General features: G+C 39.3%; 1 protein-coding gene across 10 annotated transcripts in view; it reads right to left on the minus strand.

Annotated features, from left to right (window-relative positions):
• Positions 1-21,142, minus strand: part of MAMDC2 (MAM domain containing 2) — a 401,951-nt gene that overhangs the window by 343,466 nt on the left and 37,343 nt on the right. For 2 of the 10 annotated variants that reach the window (XM_053205283.1, XM_027041064.2), the window contains exon 1: positions 15,574-15,779. The exons of 3 other annotated variants lie outside the window; for them this stretch is intronic. In XM_053205283.1, coding sequence (XP_053061258.1) covers positions 15,574-15,614 — 41 coding nt within the window. In that variant the 5' untranslated portion in view covers positions 15,615-15,779. Of the gene's footprint in view, positions 1-7,836; positions 8,438-15,573; positions 15,780-21,142 lie in introns of those variants that run through there. 5 more of the 10 variants (XM_053205282.1, XM_027041063.2, XM_053205286.1 and 2 more) reach the window with 5 other exon arrangements.

Consider the following 21,142-nt stretch of genomic DNA (forward strand, 5'->3'; position numbering starts at 1 on the left):
AGGATATCTAACCTGGAATTTTTGTATTCAATACTGAAAACACATTAAAATCAACCTTTTATTGTAGGATAAAGATAAATATACATCAGATATAAATTCCAGAACTGCGGCAGCCATGTTTTCCATAGTTTTCAATGATAAGATGAAGCAAGTACACAAAGAGGAGGAGAGAGGAGAAACTAAATGAGACCTGGTTGCATTTGCATCTTTTATTACAGTTGTTCTTAAGGTGGAGATGCACCCTTGTCCTCCTTACCTGGTAATCAACCATTTCATGACTGTAACCAGCCGATTCATTCTCTTGCTTCCTTAGGCTAGTGCAAGCTGAGTATTTGTCACTTGCAACCAAAAGAAGTCTGAGCAGTACACACAGACAATAGTACCAACACGTGACTTCCCTGGCCAACTCAGAGAAGTTTATCTAATAATACTAGCTCTAGTGCTGTTAAAAACCTTGAACCCTGAGCCTGGGTATCACAGTGTCCATAGACTGAATCTCACCTTATCGAAATGTTACTGGACCCCAAATTCTTCTTACTTCCTCCCTCATTCCCCACACCCTTACCTAGAAAGAGATCATCAGTAAGAGAAAGAAAGTTTAGTGGAAAAGTATTTGTGACTGTCTGTGAGAGGAAAGACTTCAGCAGCATTATGATGTAGAGTGGCCTTTGGTGGCTCCTGTGGCCCAGGTGGGAGATGGTCCCGAGAGTAAGTAGAGGGTTGGTTCAGAGGGACTTGTCTACAGCAATGATCTTTCCTAATCTAAGTGCACCCATATGTGGAAATGCCCATTCCATCATACTCTGCCTTACAAGGATCCATCTTGCAAGCAAAACTTGCAAGACATTTTACTTTGGCCGCCAATTAAGTTAAGCAAAACCTCACATAAAGGTCAAGGCACAACAATCCTACAACCACCGGTTTTCAGGAAGAGAACTTGATTGGAATTTCATGAAAGAGAGCAGCACTGAAAGAAAAATTCAGTCAGGGCAAAAGGATACAGTGTGTCCTAGATTTCATCTTAAAAATAGAAAATAAGGTGCTTCTCCCCAAAACTACTACATTGAAGATCATTTGTGGGTATGTGCGTATGTTGAGGAATAAGAATGTAGGACTAGATTAAAAATAACTGTGGCGTAGGAGCTACCATTATAGAACAGAGGCAAGAATGAAAGGGTGGTTAAACCGAATGAATGTGAATAACATCATCCTTTTTACCCAACATAAAACTAGCAATTAAAAAGATATTTTAAAAAGACTCATAATAAACCATGAAGAGTGACTCAGACTCTAAAAGAGATGAAACACTGTGTCTACATTCTGATCATTTAGAGAATGTCTGCTTCAGGGAAAAGCTGCAGCAAATGACATCAAAATTTTAAAAGTAATTTTACTTTATTCTTATTATGCAGATAATACATGTTCATTGTGGAAAATGTAGAAGTGGCAAAGAGGAAAAAAGAAAAAGACAAATAATCCATAAATGTACCTACCATCCAGCAATAAGTATTTTGTGTTCTATGGTGAATGTTCTTTCAATCTCTTTTCAAAGCATATAGACCTACACTTTTAACAAAGGAATTCATTACATACTTTTTTTTTCACTTACTCATAGCAGGATTATATTTTCAAATATTCATCTTTTCACTTTTCTTTGTTTACCTCTGTAAAATACCTTTGCTCTAATAAATTAAAGGCATCCACATTTGTCTTGGGAAGATTTAGGATTGTTTTGACAGGAATATGAAGGAAAATGAAGCATGCTGATTAACTTCTGAATGACCAAATGGAATTTTTGAGTCCTAAGTGAAGTATTATTTTTCTTGAAAGTCAGTCACTGTGGAGAAATAAAAGGTCTACATTTCTTAAGCTTCTATTAACATGACCCAGGAGCTCCCAAACATGGCTCAGATAGGGTGACCTCCTAATTTAGGTTTTAAAGCAGATCACTTGAGAAAGTGAAGAAAAACACTTTTAATAATTCTCAGGTCAATGGGAATAAACTCTCCTGGGCAGAGCACAGCATGCACACACCATCTCCAAGGGGCATTTGATGGAAGCTGTCAGAGCGCCAGCTGCGGGGAGCCATGTTGAGGGATGACATGCCCCTAGCACAGTGGCTATGGGGTGACCAGCCTAAGTCAGGGGCTTGGGGAGGAGAAGCATGACAGGGGGATCTGTAGAGCCAGCAAGAGCCAAAGTGGAACTAAGACTCTAAGCAGAGACATCCAGTCCTCCACAAAGTCTATCGGTCACAAACCACCAGGAGCAGGGTCAGAAGTTGAACAAAGGAGGACGTGAGCAACAACAAGGACCCACACATAGATCTGGGGGCCCCTCTCCCCACCTCCAAAATAACACACCATCTCAGTCCCTCACACACACAGATCCACTGGGGAAAGGAGAGGAGAGGACGAAGGACTCAGAAATGGTGGGCACTCTTCTGAAAGAGACAATTTTAACTTAAAACAAGCTGTTTAAACTTGAAGAGACTGAGATGCTCTTTAGTTGGCAAGTTTGAATTTTTTCCTAGTAACTAACAATTGAAAAGCCATCAGGATCAATTTTAGAAAATAAATTTTATATATGCATCTGAGTTGTGTGCAAATTTCTAGTTCTGCTATCTACTTGATGGTGAATATATTTCATGTCTTTGGTCTACTATAATGCCATCTCAAATGGTCACATGATATTATAATTTAGAATTGTTTTTTTTTAAGCAGGAGTTAAGAAATAAAAATATCTCTTTAAAGTGTAAATTCGTTTGTCTCTATATAAACTCAATTTCTTCTTAGTACCTGTCAGTCCCTGATAAGTTAAGCACCGCAACTAGTAAGAGTATACAAGTTGAGCTCTATTTTAAATTCTTTACCATTCAAATCAGAAGAGGAGTACATTATATCCCTCGAAACTCACTTACATAGAGGTGACCAAACATACTTCAGTGTCATCCTATTACATCAGGATCGTGGCTGTGAAAATGGATTCTGGCTTTATTATGAGTTTGTGCTATCCTGTAGACTGTTTACCTCCAGGCATTTTTACAGCATAAAATAGAGGGTCCCATCCCAGTGCCTTTTGGGTTTCTGTGTGTGTTCATTCTGCCCGCTCATTTGTTCATTTCTTTGATGAATGTTAACTGAGCACCTGCGGTGTCTTTATGCCTTGTCCTGAGGTTTGCTCTTCTCACCTCTCATTATTGGCCAAAATAAAAAAAAAAAAAAGCCTCTCTAAAGGCTCTTCTCTCTTCTCTCCAAAGTCTATGCTGGAGGGAGGAGGGGGGATGCTGGCTAGAGAAGGTCTGTGTAACTCTAGCATGGCCCTGAGTCATGTGAAGAACTCCAAATACTTCCAGGTTAGTCCCTGAGAAAGTCACTGGTTAAGTACAGGTGGAATGATACAGCAAATTAGAAAACACAGCTCTATTTTCTGCAGAAGGACACTAATGATATCTAGTTGCCTTGAAACTAGGTTCTCCCCTGATTGTGGAGTACCTTAACTGTACCCTGTTCAGACGACACAATAGAGTGTGAGTCTGAAGAGCATCACAGAAAGCTCTTTCTTTCCCCAATCCAAATGATTTTCCATGGAAATCTGTAAAACTATGAAGTTCCCTACCCCACAATTATCACTGCATTTTATTTTTCATCCTTCTTTTCCTTTCTCTTTCTGTTTTCTTCCTATTATGGGGAGGGAGGTGAGGAAATGGAAGAGTAAACTGCACAGGCTCTTTACCTAGGGCTTAGGCAGGGGAGAAAAGTAATTGAAATTACATATACATAAAATTAACCTGAGGTCTTAAAACGCTAGGTGTCACCATGGAGACCAGAGCATGAACTGTCTCCATGGAGACTCAAATGATTTTTTAGACTTTAAATTATCATCACTTATTACCTGATGTCGATTTGGGCAATGAAGAGATGGGTTAAAATACATACATAACAATATAAGAAGCAGCCTCACACCAGAGAATTTTCATTAAGGGCAAATCTAGTTGTTCTGGCTCTTAGTATTCCATCATTCCAATGAGTGGGAAGATATCCCAAGAGAAGATTTCCCCTCAGCTCGGAATTCTCATGGAGCCATCTGATGATACGGCTCCACATACGCTACATGAATGAATAGAGAAAAATAATTTCTAGGAAAGGTCTCTGTGACACAGAAGCATCAGTGTGATGCAGGTGATATGCTGTGTCCATCACTCCAGCTCCAAGGAGGATATGGTGCCGGGGCAATGTCTTATTCTAGTAACAGACCGGAGATACTTTTAACAACCATGCTGGGTATATCACTTCACCAGGTCTATTATATACAGATGGTTTTCAGACAGACTTGCATTACAAGCGACAAAAACAGAAACACAGGAATCATGCAAATGTTTAAGCTATATAAGAGGTAAAGCAGAATTTTTCCCAGTTACAGATTCTACTTTGGAAGCCTAGAGGTACAGTAACTTAACTGATCAAATACTCAGTCGAGAGGCCATCCAAATGGTATATCATAGATAGTAAGTATTCATCAATTAAAGTCATTCATAAAAGATTAAAATTTAATAAAAGTTTTAATATATAACAAGTTAATAGAAAGCAAACAATTATGACTGGAATGCAGAAAAAGATAATGGTTGATTAGATTATGCATTTGGAAGTTGATACAATTTGAACTTTACACAGTTGTTTTTTTTTTTTTTAAGACAGATCTTGGTGACTAGTTGGCTACAGAAGGAAAATAAGGATGCCAGCGGCACAGCCCAGTCAAAGAAATGTAAATGTTTCTCACATTTTATGATCAGTTCTCATTATTTGAGGATGCTATGTTTTATAAAGTTGTCACAAATAATTAGCAAATAGTGAACCATTGCTCCTAGGGGAAATAAAGGAGTAGGTTCCTGTGAGCCTCCGGTCACATTTTCATCAACCAATCAATATATAACCTGGTTTCATGTATGTTTCTGTTTAAATATACTTTATTTAATATATTTTGCTGACTCATTAACATTGAACTCACTGCCAACTGCACTATAACTCATGACTGAATGAAGTTTATTTAACACATATTTTCTGCATCCTGCACATCACGGCCTTTTTGCACTTAAGAACACTAGACAGCACTTCAGTAATATGGGGGCCATATTAACAATGAAACCACCCATAAAAAGCACAAAAATGCTCAATAGACTGTGGTGGGGAAAAAAAACCCCACTTGTTTACAGTTGATAGCTGAAATAAGAACGCAGAATGTCCACTTTGTTTGATCTCACCTGGGACCATTGAGGGTGTGCGGGAGAGGGGAGGAAGAGTGACTCAAAAATTTTGTCTCTCTGTGCATGTCCATAAATGACCATGAAAATGCCTTTAGTATTGATATGGGGTTATAAATAAATTTTAGCAAGCTGGCAAATTCACAAATACAGAATCTGCAAATAATGAGGATCCACTGTACTTACCCACTGTAGAGAATTATTTCTATTTCCCTATGATGTTGCTTCTGACTATTCCATTGCACTTGCCTTTTTTCTTTCGTGCACCTATGGAACTCCTAGTCTTCCTTCTAAACCCTGCTCAGGAACCACCCCCCCACCCCCCCACCCCCCACCCCCACGCCACACACACACACAAACCTCCGCTTCCTGTTACATTTGCCTCTTATCTCTATCTAGCACAAATCAATTACACTGAATTTATTGGTATTCTTTTTAACTGATCTATGAAATTCATTGAGGTCCATGACCATGTCCTAATACATGTATATAAGCTTTACTGTGCTTATGATGTGCCAGGCCATATGTTAAAAAGTGCTTCACGTACAATAAATTGTGTTTAATCTTACAATAATCCTATCATCCCCATTTTACAGTGCTAGAAACAGAGGCCCAGAGCAGTCATGTCACTTGCCATATCACATGTTGCAGAAATGGTATTGAAACCTAGAGTCCAAGTGTTTAACTATTATATTATCTTAAAAAGTTAGTATTAGCTGCCATGTATTACTGACCACTTACTATGTCCAGGCATGGTGTTAAATGCTTTTGCCAAATTAACTCATTGAATCTACTTTACCTCTGTGTCTCAAACACATAGCAAAGTGCATGACACATGAATGTTTCTTGAATTGAATTCATTTCCGTCTGCTCCCAAATGTTCTTTCTAAAACCAACAGCACGAGAACTCTACGTTTTCAGCAGTGACCAGATGACTTCCATGTCGCACCACACTTCTTCTCCACCAAATTCCTCATCTCCTTCTCATTTATGTTCTTCTGTAGTTCTGCTATTTGATATCTATGGTGTCCACAAGTCATGGTAGTGTATAAGAGAGAAGCAGTTCTTCTTTGTCTTTAACAAAGTTCTTTCTCTTTAACAATCATTTCTAATAGTGATTTATATTATGACCTCATCTTCACGGAGTAACAAAATCACGCAAGAGCTGAGTGTTTTACTTGAGGTCTGTGAGGTAAGCCCAGTATGAAGCTAAGAGAGGATTTTCTATTTCCCTGTATAGCGTTGGGTTCCAAATCTATCCAGCTTCTAACATTGAGTTCAAAATAGGCAGAGAGTCAGTTTTAGGGATAAGAAGTCAAATTAGGGGAGTGGGCTTATAGGAAAGTGGGTAGGCTGTAGAAAGTTTGCACGACACAAACCGCAGGGCTCACATACATTACATGAATGAATGGGATCAAGGAGGGCTTAGCCTTAGGGCTAGAGTCAAGTCAAATCAGTCATCTTTGTTCAAAGGCAAGTATAAAGGAGACAATCTTTTCCCTTGTCTCCACCCTCTGCCTCAGAATATCCCAAATACTCTGAAAGTAATTATTGTCAATAATACAGGAACATGACCCAAAAGACAAAGTTCTAAATGCCCTAATGCCTAATTTTTTCCCAGTTGTCATGGTTTTGCTATTAGTCACTGCAGTATTTAATAAAGCAAGAGAATCTCTAGGTGAATTTGAATTCCCAAACCCAAAGCAGATGAAGTAAATCAAACGCCTCCTGGAGCCAGGCGAGAACCTCTATGAATGAAATTCCCAGAGAAGGAACTCCCGTCTTATAGGGTAGACAGTGCTCAGTTCCAATAACTGCAAGAAGGAATAAATCCCCTGCTGCCAGGACCTTCAACTTTTCAAGAGAAGACACAATCCTGAAGGTTTATGTACTATTTCTTAATTTTAAATGTGGGCAATTAATTAAAAAAAAATAAATACAGTGCATGCAGAAAAAAACTATGTCCATTGGCCTTAGCCACTGGGAGATGCCAGTTTGTAATCTCTGGCCAGTAGAGTCTTAGTGGCCTAGGGAATATTTAGGGACCTCTTTCAAATCATCCCGTATGCTTCACTGCCCCCAAGAAATGGCAGCCCTGGAGGCCATCCTCTGGACAGCCATCTCCCTCCTGCTGTCCCCTGGTGTTCTAATGGACCCTTCCTTTTTTAAGTAGTTATCTCAGAAAAGTGATTTCCAGGCCTCTGCAAACAGCCTCGCCTCCATCCTCCGTGTGGGCAATCTACGACCTCTGGTAGACAGGAGCTGGCTGCAGCAGGTCTCAGTGTGTCTGGGGAGCTGCTTTTGGAGGCTTTCCTATCTCCTCCTGCTGCCCCAACTCCCAATGCCCTCCTCCCATCCCCACTTCGAAGATCTGTTTCCCTTTCTTTGGTCTCCCTTGTCACCTCTCCCAGTTTTTTCACCTGTCTCATCTTTTCCTTTCTCTTCTCTTCTTTTTCCCCCTTTTATTCTCTTCTCTGTTTATTCCAGCCTCTCCACCATTGCCCTCTATTGCTGTCCTTTCCTCTCCTCCCCCATCCCTTCTCCCAGCGACCGGGGACTGCAGAGAGCTCGCTCACCAAGAATACACCAACACTGGCTTCGAGTACTTCTTGTGATGGGAGCGGAGGGTCAGGGAGCCCTTGCGCTCCAGCAAGTCCGTGGGTCCGAGCTCAAACCCGTATTGCCTACTGCTGCAATAGTCCTGGCAGAAGCTATCAGAACTCTCCATGGATGACCTCCACATTCAGACCTCGGAGGATTTCTTTTCTGCACCTATCATGCTCCCCACGCCAGCAGCACCGACCAAGATTCGGCGTCTCTCATCTCCTGGGCAACCTGGGGCGGGGTCAATGGAGAGGGCGGGGCCATTGGAGGGGCGGATCCCTTAAACCTTACAGCCCTGGTTTCCAAGAGTGTGGGTTACTGATTAGAAAGAAACTACATTTCCCGGAATGCAATGAGGAGCGAACCGGCTACAGAGGGGTTGGGAGGCACGTCCTCGGCATTCTGGGATCTGGAGTTTCGCCCGCCCACCAGCCTATTTCTCAGAGTGGCCTTTGGAGTTAAGGGGGATCCGTGGGTCAGTTAGGGGCTAAGGGGACTTGAGCCCAGAGCAGGTCTGCTCCTGCTGTACGTGCAGAAGTTCTTTTTTACCATCCATCATCTGTTGCCAGCACACCTTCTACTTACAAGCATGTAAAGTTTAACCAAAAGGGAGCAAGGGAACCCACCCCTCAAACCCTAAAATATGTCATTTATATTCAGATTTTCTGAGAAGGAGGAGCGGAATCATTCAGTAAATCAGCTAAAAAGTGTGAGGATGAAAAGGCCCTGACTAATTCCAGTTTCAGCTACTCTCTCAACCTAGAAAACAGGAGTTTCTTCTTCTGGGGGGCGGGGGGGGGGGCGGGAATAGGGTATGGGACCGAGGAGAGGGTTGGGTGGACACAAGAATCTGAGGTCCCTCCAGGCTGTAACACTGAAAAATCCAACCTTTAGGTACAGCTTAGCACTCTGGGGCATTCAGCTCCCCAAGACCTGCCAGTTCTCATTTTAACATTTGATATTTTATGACAACACAAATTCATCACGTTATTGTGTTGTTTATATGCGACAAGGATTCAAAATGATTACCTATGGCATTGCCTTCAATAAATTACTGGATAGCTGTCTTGCAGAAGGAAGGTGCTTATTTCATCTTTGGCTTTCCAAGAGAGGAATATTTAACACATTAGAAGTCTCCTCCCCAACTCAGGTGAGCACCATAAGGGCATTAGTGGACTTAATCACCGCCATCCCTTGGACCTGGCATATGCTTAGTACATAGCATCATTTCAGAGTATTGAGTGAACAAATGAACGACTATTATGTTAATTCTTTAGATTAACCTGGGCTTCGGGTTAATTTCAGAAGGGACTCACTTTAAGAAGACCACATGTACACAAAAATTCAAACTTAAAAACAAATTAAGAGATATTTCACAATACAAATAGATTCTATAGTTTGTAAAAAGATTTATTATAGCACTCCTGTAAATAGTGAAGTGCTCTTCTGAATCAGTTTTCACAAATTTGATTACACACAACTACTAAGTGCTTCTCTGTGGCCTGTGGTACCCTGTGTGGGCGCCTGTGGTATGCTAAGGCCTCTATTTTACTGACAGCCACAGTTAAGTCACGTTATTTAAAACCAAATAAATAGTCCACTGTCACCAGCTGAGTGCTAGTAGAGTACTGAGTGCTGTTTTAGCACTTTTCTTCTTGAAGGAATGAAAAGAAAAATAGAATTTAACTTTAAAAGGGTAAATAAGATCCATGTTAAGCTCAATTCTGCCCGAAGCATAGCATATTGCTGTCAGTCCAAAAAATATCGCCATCATTACTATCATCTGTTTTTTTTTTTTAATTTTACTTCACCTATGCTTAAAGTATATTTATTTTGCTTATGCTTAAAGTGATGGCAACATAATATATTTGCAACCAAGATGTCAGGTCTCTGTAGCCAATTTGTGTCAGAGACAGAGCTGTCCAGAGGCAAGTCCTTTCTGTGGTACATGGTTACTACACAGATTTAAAAGTGTTTCAGTACACTGAGTAGCAGTGTGTTAAGAAAACTAAACAAATAGAGCTTATTATTTTAGAGGTCCTTAAACCAAGCTGACAGGCTAGTTGCTTTTTTGTTCTGTTCTTTCCCCTTTACAACAACTTTACCAGCTTTATTGTCTTCTGTGACTGGTAAACACTTTCCAACATCCTTGTGTGGGATACATGAGATTGACTGTCTAATATCCTCAAGTTCAGATTCACTCCTTTCTCTTTGGATACACCAGTACATTCTGTGGAATTTTTGCTTTCCTGATTCCTTATTGATGAAATAAGAATAGAACGATATTTATTGCAGAGGGGTTTTATTACGGAAGATAATATATTGAAAGGTGGAATAGTGCCTAACGGATGCTCAGTGCTCAATTAAATTTCAACTACTACTGCTATTACTACCTCTGGACTTTGTCATTATCTCTTGGGAAAAGTACCCTAAAATGTGCTTGTTGTTTGCGTGGAATTTCCTAAGTATATTTTCTGTTTTTCAAGCTTTGTCTGTTTATAAGGTCTTTTTAATGAATATCTTTTTATTATATTTTAATGTGAAATGTAACAGTCTGAATCAGAAAAATGTTGGCAAGATATTTGGACATGTTGCCAATGATAATGATGGTTTTATATTCATATGGAATCTTTTCTCTTCAAGACCATTAATAAGCTTTATGCTTTTTAAATGTGAATTGCTGATCCTCAATAGACTTGAGTTATTTGTGTTTTCCTCAAACTTCATCAAACCAATGAAGTGTGGGGATTAAAGCAATGTCTTCTCTTTATATCAATTTCTTGCGCCATAATATCCCTGGGGTAAGAAAATTATAGCTCAGGTGGCTGATACAGGACTTTTCTGTAGGAAAGTGTGACCAGACCAACTCGAGAAGTGGGAATCCCACCATGTGAGCCTACTCTAATAGATTTATCAGCCTTATCAGATCATTTAAGAAGTTGCCAAGAAGATCTGACCAGAACAGCAAACGTAAAATAGATGTTTATCAGCTAGATGTAAATGGCCACAGAGGCAAACCTATTCATCTCCTTTCTCTTCCTGTCTTAACAATCATCTGATTGATTCCAGACAAGCCCCTGCCCAGGACCTTTCAAAGTCGCTTTCAGCATGTTCTCCCCCCAGCATTAAACCTTCTTCTACCAGATGTCATGCAATTAAGCTAAGGAAAAAAACCAATTCTCTAAGAAAATTAGCTTCTACTAACTCCATGTGTGATCATTTAAATCTATTTTAAAAACTTGCATTTAAACTGTTTAACACTCAGAAGTTTAAGATTAAGTATTTGTGTCCTAATCAAGGATTGATGGCATAGTATTTTTTTAATTCTCTAGGAATAGGGAGCTCCCGTCACCCACTCTGTGCACATCTTGAGGTTCACTTTATAATATTTGATATAAAAAAGTTAGAGTCCACTTGCTATGTCAAAATGAGTGAGATGTCAGGTCCTCCCCACTGCCTCCATGCTCCCTTGTCCATCTTTCTCTCCTCCCTCCTCCTTCTCCTTTTCCTTTGTCCATGTCTCTTCCCTTTATCCCTTCCTGTTCCATGCTCTACTCCTTCTCTTCTTCTTCCCTCCCCTTCTTTCTCTCTCTCCTCCTTCCCTCTCCCTGTTTCCTCCTTCTCTTCCTCCTTTGAGAAGTAATATGGATTTCAGAGTCAGAATCTATTGCTGAGCAACCAAGAGAATCTGGTACAACTCAGTTCTGTGAAAAAATATGAAATAAAAATAATAAGATACAGATACCAGGGCCAAAATTTATATGAATAAGCTCATGTTTAATGACCCAGGAACTCTCAAAAGAATCAACCACAACAAAAGCTTCAATCTTCTTTCCTTTCCTTTAAGTATTCATAACTAGCAATGATCTTTTTAAGAATGAATTTAACTTTGAGTATGATTTCTCTGTGCTTCTAATTTGGGTTGCAAACCTATTAGACATTGACTTGCTCTCAAATGATTATTATTAACTAGTATATTGATTAAGTGCTGTCATGCAACAGGCATTATTTCTAGAACTCCTACCATGAGCACAGGGGATTAATTTATTAAATATTCAATGTATAGTATTCTATAATTCAGCATTTCTCTTATTTTGATAGCCAATAAGTGAGATTCTTTGGCAGAATTGTCCATAACTATAATGATAAAATTTTCATGTCCTGGATTAGTAACGACATGCTCTAACATAAATGTAGATTAGGGATTTCTTTAACATCCTACAGATTGAATATCTTTAATTATTCAAAGACCAGATATCCATTTTCACAACTTATCTAAACCCTTGGTTTTCTTCCTTTTCTCTCCAGTGCTGCTTTGGTTTCTTGGCACCTTTACTGTTTATTGGCAACAATAATGAGACCATTTGGCTACCAGTTAACCGTTCTTATGAAAGAAGTGGTACTTGAAATTAAGTTCAATATCATTGTGGCTTTCTTTGTTCCTCATGCTCTTTAATCTGGATAAAGGAACATCCTCTCCCAGAGAAGAGGCTTAGAGAAAAGAAACTGGATTTGGGCTCCTTTTGCTCCTGGTGGTGGTGGACATTTTCCCACGTCCCCACAACACCCACGCCCAGCTGCATGGTGAGCAGGCTGGTGAGAAACCTACTGAAAGTCTTCCCTCAGGGGACCAGGTATGTTCAGGATGTTTCTGGCTGTGGAGTACACCAAACACACAGCTGAGGATGTCACAGTCTGAGGTAAAGGTTGGGAGCTCAGGGAAGAAGCTGGAGAACTGCCTGAACCTTGAAGGACTTTCTGAGTGTTGCACGATTTTGAGTTTCTGGTGTTCAGCTGGCATATATGTCAGACTTGTGCTATTTCCTCTGTTAACTAAATCTCTTTCTGTAGCATCGTGTTTAGGTTGCTTTAGACTAGGGAGGCTGAGGCTATTTCTTTCTTTTTTAAGATTATTTATTTATTTTGAGAGAGAGCGAGAGAGAGAGAGAGAGAGAGAGAGAGAGAACATGCACACAAGCGGGGGAGGGGCAGGGAAAGGAAGAGAGAGAATGCCAAGCGGGCTCTGTGCTGTCAGTGCAGAGCCTGATGTGAGGCTTGATCCCACAAACTGTGAGATCATGACCCCAGCCACGATCAAGAACTGGGTGCTTAACTGACTGAGCCACGCAGGTACCTCCAAGGTCATTTTCTAAAGGGCCAGGAGGGAATTAAAAGCAAGTGCAATAACATTAAAAAATAATAATAAAGGAAGTAGACTGAGAGTAAGGATTATCTTTTTTTTAAATTTTTTTTTAACGTTTATTTATTTTTGAGACAGAGAGAGACAGAGCGTGAATGGGGGAGGGTCAGAGAGAGGGAGACACAGAATCGGAAACAAGCTCCTGGCTCTGAGCTGTCAGCACAGAGCCCGACGTGGGGTTCGAACTCACGGACCGCGAGATCATGACCTGAGCTGAATCGGACCCTTAACCGACTGAGCCACCCAGGCACCCCGAGAGTAAGGATTTTCAAGACCAGAAGAGCATTTACTCTTTTGGCACCCATTTTATGACCAGTTAGTACAGTTGACACTTAAACAACTCAGATTTGAACTGCACACGTCCACTTCTGTGAGGAATTTTTTTCAGTTAATATATTGGAAAAGTTTGTGGAGATTTGTGACAATGTGAAAAAAACTCGCAAACTGTGTAGCCTAGAAATATCCCCCCCGCCAAATTAAGAAAACAGTAGTATGTCTGAATGCATAAAACATAGGTAGATGCTAGTCTCTTTTATCATTTACTGCCACAAAATATATACGAACCTGCTACAGAAAAGTTGAAATATATCAAAGCTTGTGGACACACAGAGCATTCATGGCACCATTTGCAGTTGAAAGAAATGTAAACAAATGTAAGAATGCTATATTGAGTCATAACTGCAGAAAACAAACTACATACTGCACTATAGCAATAATTTGGTAGCCACCTCCCGTTGCTACTGCAGTGAGTTCAAGTGTTGGGAGCATCCTCCTGAAATGTCCCGTGACACTAATCATCTCTGCTTGAGCAGTGTGGCTCTCCAGTAAACTGCATCACAGTAAAAAGCAATCTCTCACGGTTCTCAAATATTTTTCATTGAGTTTAGTGCAACATCATAAACCTTGAATAACACCGGGGGACCCATAGGAAATGCCACTAGTGATGCTGGAAATGTTCCCAAGAAGTCATGACGTTACATGAGAAAGATGATTTAGTTGCTATGTCTATAGATTGAGGTCTGCAGCTGGGGTTGCCCACCATTTCAAGATAAATTAACCCAGCATAAGGGTGCAATTGTTTTTTTAAAAAAAGAGATTTCTGAAGCTGCCATTGCAGCTATGCCAGCAGGCACGAAAACCTTGCACTTTCTTTGAAATACTTTTTTATGTCATATCGAAAATGCAGCTTTTATATGGGTGCAGGATTGCTATATGAAAGCCACACCTGTCAACTCTAATATGATTCATGAAAAAGCAAAGTCATTCTATGACAAGTTAGAACAAAAGGAAAGTGAAGGAACTAAAGCTGGAAATTTTAATACCAGCAAAGGATGGTTTGATAATTTTAAAAAGGTTTGGCTTTAGGGGCATCTGGCTAGCTCAGTTGGTGGAGCATGGGACTCTTGATTTGGGGGTTTTAAGTTGAAGTCCCACCTTGGGTATAGAGATTACTTCAAAAATAAAATCTTTAAAATAAAAGGTTTGGATTTAAAAAATGTCAAGGTACCAGGAAAGGAAGCTTCTGCCAACCAAGAGGCCGCAAACAAGTTCCCAGACACCATAAAGAAAATCATTGAGGAGGAAGGAGATCTGCTTAAACAGATTTCTAATGCAGAAGAAAGTGCTCTATTCTGGGGGGAAAATGTACAAATGTACTAGTAAGGAAGAAAAGCTAGCACCAGGATTTAAGGCTGGACAGGAGAGGCTGACTCTACAGTTTTCTGTAAATGCAGTCAGGTTTATGATCAGGACTGTCCTAATCTATAAGGCTGCTAACCCCTGAGCCTTGAAGAGAAAATATAAACACCAGCTTCCAGTCTTTTGGTTGTACAAAAAGAAGGCCCGGATAACAAGAACCCTTTTTTCTAAATAAGTTCCATTGTGATGCTTTGTCCCTGAAGTCAGGAAGTACCTTGTACCAGTAAGGGACTGCCTTTTAAAGTTCTTTTGATATTGGACAATGCCCTTGGTGACCCAGAAGCCCAGGAGTTCAACACTGAAGGTGTCAAAGTGGTTTACTTGCCCTCAAACACATCATCTCTAATTCACTCTAGATCAGGGTATCCAAAGGACCTTTAAGTCTCATTACATACAGTACTCTATAGGAAGAGGAGTCAATGCTATGAAACAGGACCCCGAGAACATCAAGAAAGTCTGGACAGTCTACACCATTGAAAATGCCATTATTGTTACAAGAAAACACCATGGAAGACATCAAGCCCTAAACAATAAATTTCTGCTGGAGAAAACTGTCCAGATGTTATTCATGTCTTCACAGGATTCATGACAGAGGCAATCAAGGAGGTCTAACCCTAACCCCCTCCTATTGTCTAAGGGTCAACTGTAATTGCTTTAGTATAAATTAGGTGTGGAGCTTTTCCAGGTAACACTAATAATTTCTAGTTAAAGTTTCCCTAATTATAGGGACTCAGCTAGTACAGTTTTGATGACAAATGACAGAAAACCAAATCAAACTAGTTAGGACAGAAAGAGGAATTTATGTACTCACGCAACTGGAAACTCCAGGGGCAATTCTGGTTTCAAGCACATCTGAATCCTAGGGGTTGATGATATCTCGGAATGTTATTTCACTATTTCTTGGTTCTGTTTTCCCTCTTGGGTTAGCTCATTCTCAGGCAAGCTTTCCCCAAATGGCCACCAACTTACATTGCTCCCCCACTCTCTCACAACATAAAGTGCTTCCCTTTCCTCCAGCTCTAACAAAAGTCCTAAATGCTTATTGGCTTGACTTGACTCATGTGATTGTTCTGAAATCACCAGGGCAAGGCCCAGGGTTGATGTAATATACTCCCCAGCTTCATCTGTGTCATAGGCTCCCCTCCAGGGGGAGGTCTGCCCTCTCTGACTAATCTACACTGAAAGTACGGGATTGGACTAAAGGGAAAAACAGATCGCTATTCCCAAATTAATGGGAAAGCATGCCTGGTAGGCAAAAACAACAGATACCCACTGTAGACAGTAATAATAAGAGATCCCATCCATATATCACTTTATTAAATATTTTTACATACACTCTCTTACTTGGCCCTTGAAAAATTATGTGGGATGCATATTGTCATTTCTATTTCTAAGATGAATAAACTGAATTACACATCTATTTAGAGGCAAAGCCAGTCTTATATTCTTTAGACTCCAAGGAAGGTTCTCATTATTATTCTTCTACAGACACTATATATATATTTTATATATATATATATATATATATATATATATATATATATATATATATTTTTTTTTTTTTTTTTTTTCCTTCTGTTTGCAGGATCCTGGTCTCTAGTAGGATTACAGGATTATGTCCTTGGCTAGGCTTTACCTCTGTAATTTTTGTCTCCTGTGGATATATCATGACTTTTCTACTTAAGGCATTAAGTTGTTTGTATGTTGGTTTAGCAGTATGTTTCCAAAATTCTTCCCTTATTAATTTCCTCTGAAATTATACAATTCCATACTCCTAAAGCTTTCATAAAATAAAGTCAAATAGTTTGGGTCTCTCATCCCTTTGCCTGTCACTTGGGATCAAATTTCATTCTTGTCTTGAAGAACATCTGGCTCATATTTTACCTTTCTTTTGCTCTCATCCTCTCTGTGTCTGGATTGATTTTTCCTTTCTCAGAATAACCCCATCCCTTTGGGGTGTGTCCATTGTACCGAACAAGACTATAGGACTTGAGTCTTTCTTCCTCAGAGCTCTCTTGTCACTCTAGAATCCAGAGAATAAAAAGGGTACCTGGATTTCTAAAAGATTTCAACATCAGCTTTTATTCCACAGTGAAAGGTTAAATGTATTGTTTTCCCTAAAGTGATGATTTTAGAACAAGTGTGATTTTATATTCATATAAAATTCTAAGAACAAAAATACCAAGATCTCAATATCCTTTACAAAAATATTCAAAAATTCATTTCTGTCAAGAATTACAGTTTTAATATTAAAGGAAACTACCCTGAAATGTATTTTAAATGTAATTATATAGCTCATACTGTGTCATCTATTCTCATTTACCAGTGTCTATTCTATTTAGTTTAAAATGAACTAAATTTCTATTTCTGACTGAACCTTATTATTACTGAAAAATGCATCATATTTTCTCCCAGTGTAGATATGCATGAGAAGAATATTTTGTGTAAAAATTAATTGCCTTTTTTTTCTTGGCACATTACAAGGAGGACTATTTTGGAAGTAAAAAATATTAATGATTACTCTGATTCACCAATTGGACGTTTCTTCAATACTGTGACACAAAATTTCCTTCCATTGTAGTCAGAATGTGAGATAAATGTGTGTGTTTTTTTCCAGATGGCTCTAATTCCTTAGTTTGTATCTAAATTTATAAGTCATGGAATAAACAAGCCTAGAATCTGGCTCCCTGGGACAGTGAAGGTTATTGGGCACAGCATCTTGGCCAAAGAAGAAGTGTACTCCTGGCCTCTAAAATACTACTGAGGAGACTTATCTGACCTCTACACGAGCCTAGAGGAGAGAGCTCTCACCTCACAAAGGCAGCCTGTCCCAATTCTGTAGAAATATAATCATAAGTTCCATCTTATGTTGCACTAACATGAACCTTCTTGGTAGATGCACCTATTGGTCCTGCTTCTGGAAGATAAAAGATAAGCTTTATTTCTCTCTTGTGAAAGATCCTTTCAGATATCTGAAGACAGCTAACATGCCTTCTCTGTTCCCAGGTAAACAAAATAAACAAACCTACATATTTTTCATGTTTATGTTGGTTGAGGCTCTGGATGTGTATCACTTTGATAAAAACTGCTTCTCAGAAAAGAGCACAATGTTTTACACTGACCAGTGCCAAGTACAGTGAGGGCTACTATTGTGTCCCATGCATTTGATCCTTTGCATTTATTAGCATAATCTAGGCATGGGAGAAAGGAAGTAAGGAAGGGTCCCAGACAGGGTAAAAGAGAGGTAAGAAGGGAGGAAGAAAGAGAAAACAGATGAATTGAAACAAGATTGGGGAGAAATAAATTCAAAATATATGTATTCCCTGAAGCTAAAACTAGGATCAGAACTATCATCTAGTGACTAAGCTTTGGACCTCTGGCAAGGCTGGAAAGCTCATATCAAACCTCCTGCATTAAGTCTGGGGCCTTTGAAGGGGCCAGCTGATGGGGACTGATGGGGACTATGAAAATACAAATCCTCTCCCAAGCAAATATCCTCAAATCACACTCTCAGGTTCCCCCAGACTAATTAAACAAATGTGAGCTCATCATATGTTATTGGTAAACATAGAAGGAAATTAGCTAGGATGAGCAAAACCAACAAAGAACAGATTTAGATCCCCCACTACAATCGCCCCCCCCCCAACTCAAATATGTGAATTATTAGATGCAGCCTCTGAGATGATTCTGAACAGAAATTCCAAAGAAAAAAATCTTGGAATCATAAAACAACCTGATTAAGGGATAGATCACTGTCAAAAATGGTCAGAGAAACTTTTAACATGATCATGGATGCATTGGTCAGCAGTTTCCCCTGTTCAGCATAGAAATCTGAAAGCCACAAAAATGTGGAAAACAAAATACAAATTTTGGTAAAATTAAGAGACTCCAAAATAGTTGTAAAGGCTGCTGAGCCTTTAAGATTCACGTGGCAGTAAGTGGAGAGAAGCCTATGAGCAATGTGGTAGGCAGAATCCTAAAATCCATAACCCCCACCAACATGTCCTGCCCTCATCTAAGGGAGTATGAATATGATGAATGCAATATTACACCTGTGATTATTTTACATTACACGACAAATGAGATTTTGCAGATGCAATTAAGAGTACTAGTCAGTTGATTTTGAGTTAATTGACAGGGAGATTATCTGGGTGGGCCTAATTTAATTACATGAGCCCTTTGAAAGCAGAGAGTTTTCTGTCTGATGGCAGAAGAGAAATCTCTTTCATCAGTTTTCTGTCTGATGGTGGATCTAAAACAGAAGGCGTCTACTATATCATACACCTGAAACTACTATAACATCGTATGTTAACTGGAATTAAAATAAAAACTTAAAAAGCCAAAAACAAAACAACAACAACAACAAACAAACCCAGAAGAGTTCAAGGTGCTGTTGCTAGCTTCGAAGATGGAGGGGCTGTGTGAAGGATGAGAGTGGCTTCAAGGAGCTCTAAGAGTGGTGTGCCCCTGACAGCTAGTAGGAAAATGGAGACCCCGGGCATATAATTGTAGGGAGATGAACTCTTCCAATAATCAGAATGAGTTTGCAAATGATTTCTTCCATAGAGACTTCAGATAAGAGCCCAGCCCAGCTGACACCTTGATCTTAGCCTTGTGAGACCCTAATTACAGAACTCAGTGAAGCCTGCCCCACTTCTGGCCTATAGAACTATGAGCTAATGTTTTAAGCCGTTAAATTTGTGGTCATTTGTTATGAAAACTAAAGTTATAGAAAACTAAAATAAGTGATATTTCAGAAAGTACTACTTTTTTTTAAGTTTTTATTTAAATTCCAATTGACATACAGTGTAATAGTTTCAGGTGTAGAATTCAATACTTAACATACAATACCTAGTGCTCAACCCAAGTGCCCTCCTTAATCTCCATCATGTATTTCATCCATTCTTCTACCCAATTCCCTTCTGGTAACCATCAGCTTGTCCCCTATAGTTAAGAGTCTGTATCTTGGTTTTCCTCTCTCTCCCTATGTTCATTTGTTTTGTTTCAGATAATTCATATGAGTGAAATCATATGATATTTGTTTTTCTCTCACTGACTTATTTAGCTTAGCGTAATACTCATTAGCTCCATCCACATTGTTGCAAATGGCAAGATTTCATTCTTTTTTATGGCCAATATTCCAGTGTGTGTGTGTGTGTGTGTGTACACAGTGGAATATATGTATATATATATATATATATATATATATATATATATATATATATATGTATGAAATATATATATATACTTCATCAATTCATCAGTGGATGGACATTTGGGCTCTTTCCATAATTTGGCTACTGTTGATAATGCTACTATAAACATCAGGGTGCATGTATCCCTTCAAATTAGTATTTTTGTATCCTTTGGGTAAATACCTAGTAGTGAAATTGTTTCATTGTAGGTTAGTTCTACTTTTAACTTTTTGAGGAACTTCCATACTATTTTCCAGAGTGGCTGGACCAGTTTGCATTCCCACCAACAGTGTAAGAGGGTTCCCTTTTCTCCGCATCCTCGCCAACACGTGTTGTTATCTGTGTTGTTACTTTTGACTATTCTGACAGGTGTGAGGTGTTATATCATTGTAGTTTTTATTTCTTTCTCTGATGAGTGATGTTGAGCATCTTTTCATGTGACTGTTGTCCATCTGTATTTCTTCTTTGGAAAAACGTCTATTCATGTCTTCTGCCCATTTAAAAAAATTTTTTTTAACATTTATTCATTTTTGAGAGACAGAGCATGAGTAGGGGAGGGGCAGAGAGAGAGGGAGACACAGAATCCAAATCCGGCTCCAGGCTCTGAGCTGTCAGCACAGAGCCTGACATGGGGCTCAAACTCACGGACTGTGAGATCATGACCTGAGCTGAAGTCAGACACTTAACCTACTGAGCCACCCAGGTGCCCCCCCCCATGTCTTCTGCCCATTTTTTAACTGGATTATTTGGTTTTTGGGTGTTGAGTTTGATAAGTTCTTTATACATTTTCGATACTAACCCTTCATCAGATATGTCATTTGCAAATATCTTCTCCAATTGCATAGGTTGTCTTTTAGTTTTGTTGATTGATTCCTTTGCTGCATAGAAGCTTTTTATTTTGATGAAGTCCCAATAGTTTATTTTTGCCTTTATTTCCCTTGCCTCAGGAAACATATTTAGAAAAATGATGCAGTAGCCAATGCCACAGAAATTACTGCCTGTGCTCTTTTCTAGCATTTTTATGGTTTCAGGTCTCATACGCCATACACAAAAATAAACTCAAAATGGAGTAAAGACCTGGAGTAAAGACCTAAAGGTCTCTTTACTCCATTTTGAGTTTATTTTTGTGTATGGTGTAAGAAAGTAACGTTACAAAAACATTCTTTTGCATGTTGCTGTCCAGTT

This window comes from Acinonyx jubatus, chromosome D4 (assembly GCF_027475565.1).
Source record: "Acinonyx jubatus isolate Ajub_Pintada_27869175 chromosome D4, VMU_Ajub_asm_v1.0, whole genome shotgun sequence".
NCBI classification, from domain to species: domain Eukaryota; kingdom Metazoa; phylum Chordata; class Mammalia; order Carnivora; family Felidae; genus Acinonyx; species Acinonyx jubatus.